Source organism: Vipera ursinii (assembly GCF_947247035.1).
Source record: "Vipera ursinii genome assembly, chromosome: 1".
Classification (NCBI taxonomy): Eukaryota; Metazoa; Chordata; class Lepidosauria; order Squamata; family Viperidae; genus Vipera; species Vipera ursinii.
In genome coordinates this window covers 331,156,027-331,169,757 of record NC_139512.1, presented here as the reverse complement: position 1 = coordinate 331,169,757, position 13,731 = coordinate 331,156,027, and the positions used below count along the sequence as shown (strand labels likewise).

Here is a 13,731-nt window from a genome sequence, read left to right as displayed (position 1 = left end):
GGTAGAGTGGGGGTGGATTCAGCCCGAGTCCTGCTGGTTATCACCTATAAAGCCCTACATGGCCTGGGTCCGGGATATCTGAGGGAACACCTGCTGCCGGCATCAAATGCCCTTCGCCCAGTGCGCTCCCACAGGGAGGGTCTGCTCAGGGTCCCGCCGGTAAGAGACTGCCGGCGGGTGACACCCAGGGATAGGGCCTTCTCGGTGGGAGCGCCTGCCCTCTGGAACCAGCTGCCAGTGGAGCTGAGAACTGCCCCCGACCTTCGATCATTCCGCCGGGGTTTGAAGACCTGGCTCTTCGAGCTCTCGGGCCCAGACTGAGGAGGAATTTTTAATTTGGGGTTCTTTTTAACTGACTACAGGGTTAATTTAATATTTTTTAATTTGGTTCTTAATTTTTGTATTTTGGATTTTTAATTCCCTGTAAACCGCCCTGAGTCCTCAGGGAATAGGGCGGTATATAAATATAACTAAATAAATAAATAAATAAATCCTTCTGTGTGGGGGATGTGACTTGGGCAACAGGTTCCTGTGTGATCCAGTTGGATTTCTCTCTTGTTGGTTGCTGGGCAGGTTTCTTTGTCGCTTCTGGTCCCAGTCTATTCTGCTGTTGGGGGTAGGGGACTGGGTAATTCGCTGGATGATATTACTGCTGTCTGCATCAGAAGCACTTGATTGGTGGGCCTGCAGGTGGCCTGGGTTTTTCAGCAGTTGCAGCAGTTGGAGGTTTTCGGGGTGGTGGTTGCTGTTTGGGTTGCTCTGGCCTTGACTCGGCTTCAGGTGGGGGAGGCTTCTTATAGTGGGTGAGGTGAATGTCTAGTCTTATCGCTGCCTGGTACCATTCTTTTAGCTGATCAGGTACTGCTCGATAGATGCAGGCCTGAGAGAGGGGATCGTCTAACCCTTCTTTGAAGTGATGGTCTAAGGACTGCTCAGGCCATCTCTCTATGCGACTAGCTATCTTGCGAAACTCTCATACGTACTCAAGAGCAGGCCTGCCAGCTTGTTTTATCTTATGGCTGCTTTGAGGGCAAGGGATGGGTCCGCAAACCTTGCTCTCAGTCCTAGGAGGAAGAGATGGGGGTCCTCCAATTCGGGGGCTTGCTCATTATATAAATTGTTCAGCCATTTGGATGCTTCCTACTCTAAACTGGATGCAACTACATCGACCATAGCTGTTGGGTCTGGGTAGAAATAGGCACAGCAGTTCAAATGAGAGCACACTTGGTTGACAAAAAGAATCAGCTTCTCTGGGTCCCCATCGATGGCCGCTCTGAAAGGTGGAGCAATCAATGGCTGCTGGGCCCCCCACTGTGGCTGTTGCATCCCCAGTTGCTGCTAGCCCCCCTGGCTGTTGATTCAATGTCTACTGGGGCATCCACTGTGCACCCCTACTTGCTGCTGGGCCCCCCACTTGATTGTTGCACCCCTGGTTGCTGTAGGCCCCCCAGTGTTTGCTGCCTGGGTGGGGGTTGTTGTCCCCCCTGCTGCTGGTCTGCCGGGAGCTGTGGCATCCTCAGTTGCTGTAGGCCCCCCAATGGTTACTGCTTGGGTGGGGGTTGTGCTATTCCCCCTGCTGTTGGTCTGCCAGGAGATGTGACATCCTCAATTACTGTAAAATCCCCTGTGGCCTCAGAGAGGGTTGTTGCTGGATCTCCATCATTTGCGGGCCCCTCAGCATTTGCTGTACATTCAGGGGTGGTGACCATCCCCCTTGCTGTAGCCGTTCTCCCACTGGTTGCTGGCCTCCTGGCCTCTGTACCACCACAATTTAATGCAAGGCCTCTATCAGCTGCTGCAGGCTCAGAGACTGTTGACCTCCCACCTGTGGAGGCTGCCATATTCCCCATTGCTGCAGGGGACCCAGACTGGGTGATTGATATGCACACTGGTCTGGGGATCGGCTGTCCCAGTGACTGCCTGGGTCCTCATCTCGGTGGCGGTTGGGGTTTCTGGAGGGGCAGTGACTTGAGCTATCTCTCTATGTGGGGCTGGAGGTCCTAGTAGGAGGCTTCAGGGACAGAAAGGCCACCTGATCTATGAAGGAGGGGCTTGGTGTTCCTCTCGACAGGAGTTGATGGCTGCCTCATCGATCATCCTGATCACTGGCATGTGGGGAATGGGAAGGTTGCTCTCTGCTTCTCATTTCTAGCCCCTCAAATTTTTCCACCAACTTGCCCACTGACTGACTACAAGCTCCAGACAGATACTTCCACTCACCGAGTCCTCAGTGGCAGACGATCTGGTAACTCTCCACTGGTCTGGGGAACGCAATATGTGGGAACTCCTTCATGGCTCAACCTTGTCTGCCTTTGAAGCACGAGGGTGGCAAGGCTGTCTTGAGGCATCTGGAGTCTCCGCTCAGCAGGGCCCATTCCAACAACCAGATCAGCTGTCCTAATGGCTTGGGTTTTGCCCCCAGCTGGGAGGCTTGAAAAAGCTCCTTCTCCACTGGCGTGCTGGCTGTTGCTCCTCTCCCCCCGGGGTAGCAGCTGCTGCCAGGGTACTGGCTTCAGGCATCTTCTCTTTCTCCATGATGATATCTTCCCTGAACCTTTGTCAGCTTATCCCTTGATTCTAGGGACAGTGATTGGGGCTCGGGATCCCTAGATAGTTAGAAAAGTTGGAGATTTTGGCTTAATGTCATGGTTCTGACAGATGAAAATCTTCAAAGAACTTCAAGGCATTGTTTTCCTAAAAGAATCTTTATTCGAGTAACATAGCATCGGCACGAATATAGGTGAAGCCAAAATCTGAATTCCCCTCCCCTGAACACATAGTATCTAGCGCAAATCCCTCCTCTAATTAACAAATACCTCCTCTAATTATCCCTCCTCCAATTAATTTGAAACGCAGGCTTTCCCTCCCATTCTCCAACCCACCATTTCTTATCATCTCTTATTTCAAAAAACCTTGACTCTCATACTACTGCAATATTGTTGTTTAACTAACTCCCATACACATTCCTCCTCCCCACCCAGAATCATCTAATTCTAACTCTAAGAGTAAAATATAAGAAGGAAAATGGCTGCATCTCCATATGTTGTCAAAGAAAGAACATCCAATGTTAGCAGTGTTGACATATGATCTACATGTAAACTATATTTTGCTCAATATTTATACACATACAGAAGACAGTTTCCTTTTTTTATTGAAAAGTTTTACAATACATTTTTAAAATAGAAAAAAACTCTCTTCCCCTCCCCTCTCCCCAACCCTCCCCTCCCCTCCCCCCTCCCCGACTTCCCAGAGCTGAATACAAGTTATAGCCTTACAAACATAAGCTAAAATATGCTAACAACAAAAATAAAACATTAAATTCTATCGCACTTTAACTCTCCATAGTCATAATTATATTACTAACAAATAACTAATAACTAATAATACATCATATAAAACTAATACTTATTCAAATGCTAAATGAAATTTTTAGTCCCATATTTATTCTGAATATATTCAATTCATCTTCTCCATTCCACAATATATCTCTGTTGCGATTGTTCTTTCAAATATGCTGAAATCTTTGCCATTTCCGCCAAGTTAGAAACTTTCAAAGTCCACTCTTCTATAGTCGGCAGTTCCTCCTTCTTCCAGTATTGCGCTACTAAAAGTCTTGCTGCCGTGATTAGATTCAACATCAATTTAGTGTCTATAACAGTAAAGTCTGTAATAATACCCAACAAAAACAACTGCGGAGAAAACCTTATCTTTTTCTTAAATATCTTTTGCATATTCCACCAAATTTTAATCCAAAAAGCTTTGACTTTTTTACAAGTCCACCATATATGAAAATACGTTGCATCCTCACAACCACACCTCCAACATTTGGGCTGACAGTTCGGATACATACTTGCTAGTTTTTTAGGATCTAAATGTCAACTATAAAACATTTTATAAAAATTTTCTCTTAGATTTTGGGCCTGTGTAAATTTTACGTTTCTAACCCAAATCTTTTCCCAAGTATCCATTGTTATAACCTCCTGAAAGTTCTGAGCCCACTTTATCATACAATCTTTAACAAGTTCCGTTTCTGAGTCAATTTCTATCAATGCATTATATATCCTTCTTATATGTGCTTGACCTTGACCTCTAATTTGTTTTACCAAATTTTCATCAGTTATCGAAAAACCAACTTTCTGATCTTCTTTCCATCTTGCCTGTAACTGCCCATACTGGAACCAAGTTTGTACAATCTTTTCTTCTTTTAAAATATTATATGGCTTTAATTGCCATACATTTCTTTCTGTCCTTAAAATTTCCTTATATGTAGTCTCATCATGTTTAAATCCAACGTTTATATTTTCTATTGCATGTTTAGGTATTGCCCAAATTGGTATCTTATAATTTAACTTATGTCTATATTTTTTCCATACTCGCAACAGAGCATACCTTAATATATGTATCTTAAACACATTATCCACTTTCTTATCATACAATAAATATGCATGCCAACCAAATAACAAATCATAACCAGAAGACAGTTTCCTATATTTGTCACTGCAAGAACTTTTGGTAAGTGATCCCTTTTATGTAAAAGAAATGAGTGATTTACTTTGTCCAGGAATCATAGTGTTGTTATTTTTATTTTTTACTTTTACAGCTGCAGGCATTATAGCCAACAGGAGTCATTCTGCCAGTTACTGTTGTAAGAGTGGGCAGGGTTGAAATTTTCCCTTTTTTATTATTATTAGGTGGGAGGAATAGAAAAAAGGGTACTTTAAAGTCTAAGAATAATGGACCCATTTTTTTCAAATTTACATTTTAAAAAAGAAATTATGCCATTTTGCTGTCATATTTCAGTGGCCAATCTTGGGAGGCTTTGTGGTCTGCAAAAATAGGATTTATTAGCAGATGATCCATCAAAGGATTAATTACCATGAAACAAATCAGCTTAATAATAATTATACCAAATGAAAACACAATGGTTCTGTTTTAACAATGCAAATGTCAAGTTTTAGTTCCTTGAGACAGTTTCTCACTTGATCCACAAATCCACAAAGAAAATGCAGTCTCTTCAATTCCAATTGCATATTTTTTTATACTAATATGCTTTGATGCTATTTGGTTATCCCAAAGAATTCTCCTCTTCCCAGTTTGTAGGGTCTTCTCAAGACTTTAAACCAGATTAAGGAGAAAGGGATATCTTGCAAAATGTTGACACAAGTTTTCTTTAGGACAACATTCAAGATAATTTTAACAGCTATTAAGTGAAGCTGTTTTTGAGATGTTTTATGAATTTTCCTAGTTGATATATATTTTCTAGCCCCAAAATGTTAATATCTGTCAATGCAACACGGATTCAAAATGGCTCTTATCCCTGCTTGCTGTTAATTTAGTACCATTTGGGAGATTTCAATTTCATAGGATGATTTCTGAGGCTACAAGGTCATTTATATGGAGGTTATTTGCCAACTTATACCTGCAAACTGGCCATGTCAGTGAATAAATACTTCATTTTTATATGCACTTTATATATTATTTGCATACATGAATTGATGAGGCTGAGAAGGCTTTTCTCACCTTCTTCCTGCATGATCTCTAATTTAGTTAATTATTGTTCTGCCACCTCTAAAGATTTGAGATGCCAGGAAGCAGAACATTAAATGAATGTTTGCCATTAATACAGATTACTGTGTTTTGACAGTTTGCTAATCAACTAAAATAAAATTATGCTGTAAAAATATGTATGATTGCCTTTTAACCTACCCTAAAGCTCTTATATAGATGGGTTTTTTCATTAAAGGTTCTGTATTTTATAAGCCATTTTTGATAAAGTACAGCATCTAAAATCAGGCAGCATCAGCACCTTTAATATTTGAGTTTATGAAAAACATTTTAAATTTTCCTATTCAGTTAGCTTCATATTTCAATCCAGAAATCAAATTTAAATATAGTGTTGTCAAATTACTATGTTGATAATGGAGTAAACTCATTTCATTTCATTTCAATATGTTAGATAGTAAGCTAACCAAATTTGTATAATACCCTCAGGTACAAACATCTAGGTTAATGCTTGCCAATTTTTACATGTTATTTAACTGTCATGTCTTTAACTAGCGTACGTTATTTGTGTTAAACACTAACCTTACTTAAGATCATGAGCTTTGTGAATTACAAAAGAGTGAGTTTGTCAGAAAAAAGAGGAAAAAATATCTTATTGAATATATTGATGCTTTTCCAAAAAACAGAGTTGTCACGAATTGCTTGATGTTCAAAGAATGTGTTCCCAAAACATCTTTCTATTACATTTTCATCTGCATCATGTGGGTCGAGATATTATTTTTATTGATATCTCTGAAATTCCACACTGGTAACATTTTAATTTAATTGAAAGGGAAATGCAGACATCATTGTTTCCGTAAAACAGGGGTCTACAGTTAAATTGTCAAAAATACTTCATGACAGCTTGTTCAGCAAACACAAAGAGAGCACACATATCTTTTCATACACTGATATAAAGATCTCTAGTGAGACAAAATGAAAAGTATCATGGTATGCTATTAAGAATAAATACATTATTATTATATCATTTATAAATTTGATATATAACTTGATGTTTGTTTCTTATGATTTATGTTGATTGCTTTATTTAGTATCCTATGCCTATCACTGAGTGTTGTATCTTATGAATTATGATTGTATTTTATTATTACCATCATGATTTATCACTTGTTTCTTGCATCTACACTAAGAGCTTATGCACAAGAGACAAATTCTTTGTGTGTCCAATCACACTCGGCCAATAAAGAATTTTATATATAATGTAAGCAACTCAGCTTTATTAGTATTATAACTGTTTATGCTTATTGTAGGGATGGGCTGTTTCTGGGGGGCAGAGAAGAAATTTTGGAAGCAGAAAGGAGTCTACTCTACTCAAGTCGGTTATGCAGGAGGATATACCCCAAATCCCACATATGAAGAAATCTGTTCAGGTAAGGTTCATATTTTTATGAATTAGATATCTCTTACTGACAAAATTAATAGAAGAAATAAATGTTTAGGAAGTCAAGAAATAAAATAACATGCAAGAGGTTAAGAGGAATTTATACAGCTGAAGTTATTAGCATATAAATTTATGAAATTGTTTTATACCAATGTATTTGTCTAACTTCATGCTTCCTATTCTGTAAAACTTTGGATCACATTTGAGAAAAAGGGGAAGTCATACTGTCTAGGAACCAATCAGATGAGAGAGGCAAGGAGCCCTCAATGGCTTAATGCAGCTTTCAGGAAAAAAAAATGGGAAGGACCCACCCTAATGGATCAAGCAGATAAAAATGGCGATGGGATATTTGTGCCTTCAAACTTGCAAGATTCTGTTACTGTAGCCTTACAATAAAGTAGAATTTCTTCATCTCAGTCCTGTTTCCTGCCTGGTTTACCTGGGAGGACTAACAGTCATTGCCCAATATGCTTTTCTTGAGGATTGTACATTAGCATATCTTTCAAGAACAGAATGAAGAAAAGGAAAAAGTCCTTTTCCCGAAGGACTCAGGGCGGTGAACAGGGCAATACATGTTAAAAAGACAGAATACAAAAATTAAAAAAGATTAAACAAAATGCCCACAACTCTTACAATAGGTTAAAACACATTTAAAAGTAATAACAACCCAACCCCATCCCTTCAGGCCAGGCCAGCTTGTTCAAAGAGATACGTCTTTAGATTGCGCCGGAAGGAGCGAAGGTCGGGCGCCATCCGGAGCTCAATCCATAAATCCGACGCGCCCACAGAAAACGCCCTCCCCCTGGGGGCCACCAGTCGGCATTCTTTGACTGGTGTCACCCTGAGGAGGCCCTCTCTGTGGGAGCATATTGGGCGGAGGGAAGTTGATGCCGGCCGCAGGTGATCCCCAAGGTATTCCGGACCCATGCCATGTAGCAATTTGAACCTCACCCGGAAGACAACTGGGAGCCAATGCAGCTCACGGAGCAGAGGTGTAACATGGGAGTATCGGGAGACTCCCAACACAACTCTTGCGGCTGCATTCTGTACCAGTTGGAGCCTCCGAGTGGTCTTCAAGGGCAGCCCCATGTAGAGAGCGTTGCAGTAGTCTAAACGAGAGGTCACGAGCGCATGAGTGATCGTACGCAGGGCATCCCGGTCTAGATAGGGCCGCAACTGGCGCACCAGGCGAACCTGGGCGAAGGCCCCCCTAGTCACAGCCACTATGTGATCTTCCAAAGTAAGCTGTGAATCTAGGAGGACTCCCAAGTTGCGAGCCCTATCTACGGGGGGTAATAGCTCACCCCCCATAGAAAGAGATGGGATATTCTGAATATCCCGGGATGCCGGTATGCACAGCCACTCAGTCTTGTCGGGGTTGAGTTGAAGTCTGTTCCTCCCCATCCAGACCCGAACCGCTTCCAGGCAATGGGACATCACTGGGGTGGTTTGGGGTCGAAATAAAAAGGTGAGCAACTTAAATATCTAAATAAATTTTTAAAAATATAATATATTGACAATAAAAATTTAAAGAAACAACAACCAAGCACCAACTTTCCATCATTCCATTTAAAAACTTTCTTTTTAACCTGAATTTGGCTTTCTTGTTTATTTGTTTCAATTTATATGGCCTCCCATCTCAACATTATGACTCTGCTAACAGAGAACAGTTAAAAACACAGCATACAAGCAACATAAAAGTAAATATATGATGCTGATGCTGATGCTGATAATAATAATAATAATAATAATAATAATAATAATAATAATAATAAGAAGAAGAAGAAGAAGAAGAAGAAGAAGAAGAAGAAGTAGTTGGAAGGGACCTTGGAGGTCATCTAGTCCAACCCCCTGCTCAGTCAGGAAACCTTATACCATTTCAGGCAAATGGCTGTCCAGTCTCTTCTTAAAAACCTCCAGTGTTAGAGCATTCACCACCTCTGGAGGCAGGTTGTTCCACTGGTTAATTGTTCTGTCAGGCAGTTTCTCCTTAGTTCTAGGTTGCTTCTCTCCTTGACTAGTTTCCATCCGTTGCTTCTTGTCCTGCTTTCAGGTGCTTTGGAGAATAGCTTGACTCCCTCTTCTTTGTGGTAGCCCCTGAGATATTGGAACACTGCTATCATGTCACCCCTCACTCTTCTCTTCGTTAAACTACACATATCCAATTCCAGCAACCGTTCCCTATATGTCTTGGCCTCCAGCCCCCTAATCATCTTTGCTGCTCTTCTCTGTACCCTTTCTAGAGTCTCGACATCTTTTTTACATCGTGGTGACCAAAACTGGATGCAGTATTCCAGGTGTGGCCTTACCAAAGCATTGTAAAGTGGTATTAGTACTTCACGTGATCTTGATTCTATCCCTCTGTTAATGCAGCCTAGCACTGTGTTGGCTTTTTTGGCAGCTGCAGCACACTGCTGGCTCATATTTAAGTGATTGTCTACTAGGACTCTGAGATCCCTCTCACAATTACTACTATTGAGCAAGGTACCACCTATACTATACCTGTGCATTTGATTTTTCCTGCCTAAATGTAGAACCTTACTTTTTTCATCATTGAATTTCATTTTGTTAGATAGTGCCCAGTGTTCGAGTCTGTCCAGATCCTTCTGTATCTTAAGCCTATCTTCTGGAGTATTGGCTATTCCTGCCAGCTTGGTGTCGTCTGCAAATTTGATGAGTTCCCCATCTATCCCCTCATCCAAGTCGTTAATGAAGATATTGAAGAGCACTGGGCCCAGAACAGAGCCCTGGGGCACCCCACTACACACTTCCTTCCATGTAGATGCAGTTCCATTGAGGACCACACGCTGAGTACAGCCTGTCAGCCAGCTACGAATCCATCTGGTGGTAATGCTGTCTAACCCAAATTTTTCTATCCTATCAAGTAGTAGGTTGTGATCTACTTTATCAAATGCCTTACTGAAGTTCAAGTAAATTATATCTACAGCATTCCTCTGGTCCACTAATTTTGTCACTTGGTCAAAGAATGTAATAAGATTTGTCTGGCATGATCTGTTTTTGACAAACCCATGTTGACTTTTAGTGATGACTTTGTTTGCATCAAGGTGTTCGCTGATTTGTTGTTTGATTATCTTTTCCAGAATCTTCCCAGGTATTGAGGTCAGGCTGATAGGTCTGTAGTTTCCTGTATCTATTTTTTTCCCTTTTTTGAATATGGGAACTACATCAGCTCTCTTCCAGTTCTCTGGTAGTTCCCCAGTGCTCCAGGATCTATGAAAAATATAGTTCAGTGGTTCTGAGATCACGTCTGCCAGTTCCTTGAGAACTTTGGGGTGTAATCCATCTGGTCCTGGTGATTTGAACTCGTCTAGGCTGGACAGGTGTTCACTTACCATTTTTTTGCTTATCTTAACTTGCATTTCTATTCTGTTTTTTATGGCACTGGTTTGGGTAGTTTGAACTGTTTTTTCCCTTTGTGTAAAGACAGATGCAAAAAACGAGTTAAATAGTTCTGCTTTCTCCCTATTGCTTGTCACCTTCTTGCCACTTTCCCCCACTAATGGACCAATCATTTCCTTAACTTTTTTCTTGTTTTTTATATGTTGAAAGAAGCATTTTTTGTTATTTTTGACTTTGGTCGCAAGCCTTAGTTCATTTTGAGCCTTAGCTTTCCTCACTTCATCTTTGCAGGCACGGGCTATTTGCTGATATTCTGACTTAGTTATGTGCCCCTTTTTCCAATTCTTATACTTGTCCTTTTTATCTTTCAATTTATCAGAGAGTTCTTTATGCAGCCATGCTGGTTTAATTGGCATCTGGGATTAAAAACCACAAACAACCATCAGGATGATCATCTCACGGGCTCTCTTATATGTTCTGACCCCAAAATAGCCACTAGTTTTAAAGAAACAAAGGTATTACGACCAGAGATGGTGCAAATTTTGGAAACATCACTTGATTTATGGTTACCTTTGAAGCGATTGCTTTCCCTAACCTCATGAGATCACTGAAGAAGGGTATTTTCTCTTGCAAGTAATTATCCAAATGTTATTTCCTTATAATAATCAGGTTCTTAAAATCACAATACATTCCTTTACCTGGTAGGCAAAGCTGCAGCCCTTGGTTTTTCTTGTTTCCTTGAAAGCAAAAGTGAGACTATGATCTAGAGTTGCTGTTTTCTCCTTTGTGTGCTTCATTTCGGTGAAGTCTCTGGAATGTTTAGGAACTTGTGTTCAGTTCAACTTACTCCTAGCCACAGAGTAGGAAGAGATCTCAAAATATATTCTTGCAGCTCATGCAGTGTAGCCATTTGGAGCAATGGAGTATTGCAGAATGTGTCTCTTATCTCGCGATTTGATATTTGATTACCAAACTGCAAAACTCTCTTAAGATTCTTTGTGCATCAAATTACATCCACAGCAGTTTGAACTCTTTCACAGCTTACTTGACTTCTTGTGGATTATAGTATTTTAGTAGCAGAATGTAGAAGCAAGCCTTTGTGAATTATGTATTATGCTTTTAAGAATGATTATCACCTTTTATGTTAGCAAAATACAAACTATGTTGCTCTGAGCTAAAACTGTAATCAAATTGCTCTGGCTTCTGAAGATAAGTACCCTGATAGAAAATTATTTTTATATCTTTGTAAATTGTCTTACAGATGCATGTTTGAAAAGATATTTGTAATGGATAAATGTTTTGGGCTATTTCCAGTGCCTTCAACTCAATAGACAAATGCACATTTTTTGACTAGTATTATGTAAAATTCATGCTGTTCATTCATTATGAAATATCTCTTTATAGTTTGCTTACAGATGTTCAGAACAACTTTTCATTTATCAGTATATTCAAAAGTGATTTCAGATCGGTACATATATAGTGGAATTGAGATCTAATGGAAAGAAAAACTTGTTGATTCAACAGTTGCTTTGTGGTAGTTATCAGCCTCTGTCTTCATCCCATGTACTTTGCTTGATATCAAAATATTTTTACATTATATTTCTGATTCAAAATATGTAACCAAGTAATTATCTGAAATGTTGGGTAGCCTTTCAGAATATAATTATATGGAGGAAAATGAGTTTTGAACATTATTTCTTATTTAGATATGGTACCCTAAAAGTCATTTAGTTTGTATTTGAGCACCCTGTAATGTTTTTTTTTTCTTCAGCAGCTGCCACTTTGTTTTTTAATATGTGTGAATGATCTTTAAAAATTAATGGCAATTTAAATGTCTGTTTTTAGTTTTGTTGCCATGATACCTACAGTTTTGTTCAACAAATTATGCTTGTTTCACAATTTGCTTTTTTAAAGAGTTTCCTTCAATTTTAGAATTTTGAGATAGCTGAGAAGTGATTCTTTACTATCATATTATTATTTCATGCCTGCTTCTATCCTATTCGTTGTCTGAGAGTTCGTTGATTGTTGTTCATTTATTAAAAGTGTATATTCTGACTTCTATTTTATTCAGCATGTAACACTAAAAACAAGGAATAGTAAAATTATAGGAAAAATACATTAAAACTTCTGTGGAGTTTGCACTGAGTAGTGGATTGAAATTGATGGTTCCATGATTCTGTATCACTTGTCTTTTTTCTAAAGAAAGTACATAACAATTCTTTTGTTAATTATGTCTTCCTGAACATAGTACAGTAAAAGAGATGCTCATAATATTTATTCTAGTTTCATTCATCTTGCACATAGTAATTTTTGGCACTAAAATATCCAATTATCAGATGTAGGTATAGCTAGAAGGGGAAGAAAGATAACTGTCCTATTAATATAACTGAGATATTATTTCACCTTGACAGATGTGCCTAGATTTTTAAGATGTTTTGGCTCCATGATAGAACTATAAATATTATCCCTGTTTTCTGTCACTACTAATGATGCCTACTGGATTGTGAGAACAAACTCTGAAGATTACAGGCCTGAAATCTTCAGGCAGTATAACAGTTGAGCATACTTTTTTGTTGAACCCATTGTGAAGGAAATAGATTTCTGTTAGGTTCGTGACTATTTGTCTTACAGCTTCTCTTAAAAGGATTTAAATATGGGTGCAGCCTTGCTCATTCCAAATCTTCTGCTTGTTTGGCTATATCATTCTGTCACTTTCCTATAGTTGACTTAGTTCACATGGGCTGAAAGAGACACTGTTGTCTCTGTTGTCAAAGTATTCTGTATGCTTTGAAAGAATTTTAGGTGGCACAGTATAGAATGATAGCAGTTCTCATTTTCCATTATTTTATTGTAGTAAATAAGGGAAATGGATTGATAAGAAACCATTGCTAATAGTTTTTATCCTGAACACTTTGATTGCTTGGAAATATTCTTTTTAATTAAAAGATTAGTAAGAGGACAGATACTTTGAAAGACAACTTGCTTAATTCTGTCATTGCTCTACAATATGTAGGCATAGGAGAATAAATATATTCTAAGGTTCCGTTCACCTGGGACAATTTTGACCCCCAGTCATTAGTATTACTTTGTCTCCCTAGAATTGGGGTGGATAGTTTTCAGGCTTAAAGGTGAAGGTTATTTCTACATTAGATAGATCAGACTCAAGTAGAAAAGGAAGGTTTATACCATGCTTAAGATCCTTCTGAATTGATATTCAGCTCCAGTATTTGTAATCAGTCACAGCTCTGTTCTTGGTTTTCCTGAATTATACTTTTTCAGCAATCTATTTGGATTGTACAGAAACATTTGTGGATATAATGCAAACCACCCAGAGATTTCTGCTGCTCATATTATTTTTCTGCCCTAAACTATTTACAGTTTGTAACTTCCTTAGCAACCATATGGGTCTAGACTTGCGACGTCATGTG

At 39.3% G+C, this 13,731-nt stretch overlaps 1 protein-coding gene across 2 annotated transcripts in view; it reads left to right on the top strand.

Moving 5' to 3' along the window:
• The window catches only part of MSRA (methionine sulfoxide reductase A), a 214,549-nt gene that overhangs the window by 82,617 nt on the left and 118,201 nt on the right, over nt 1-13,731 (top strand). For both annotated transcript variants that reach the window (XR_014490690.1, XM_083348460.1), the window contains exon 3: nt 6,813-6,932. Coding sequence is in view for 1 of the 2 variants with exons in the window: in XM_083348460.1 (XP_083204586.1) it covers nt 6,813-6,932 (120 nt within the window). In the remaining variant the exon portion in view is untranslated. The remainder of the gene's footprint in view (nt 1-6,812; nt 6,933-13,731) is intronic.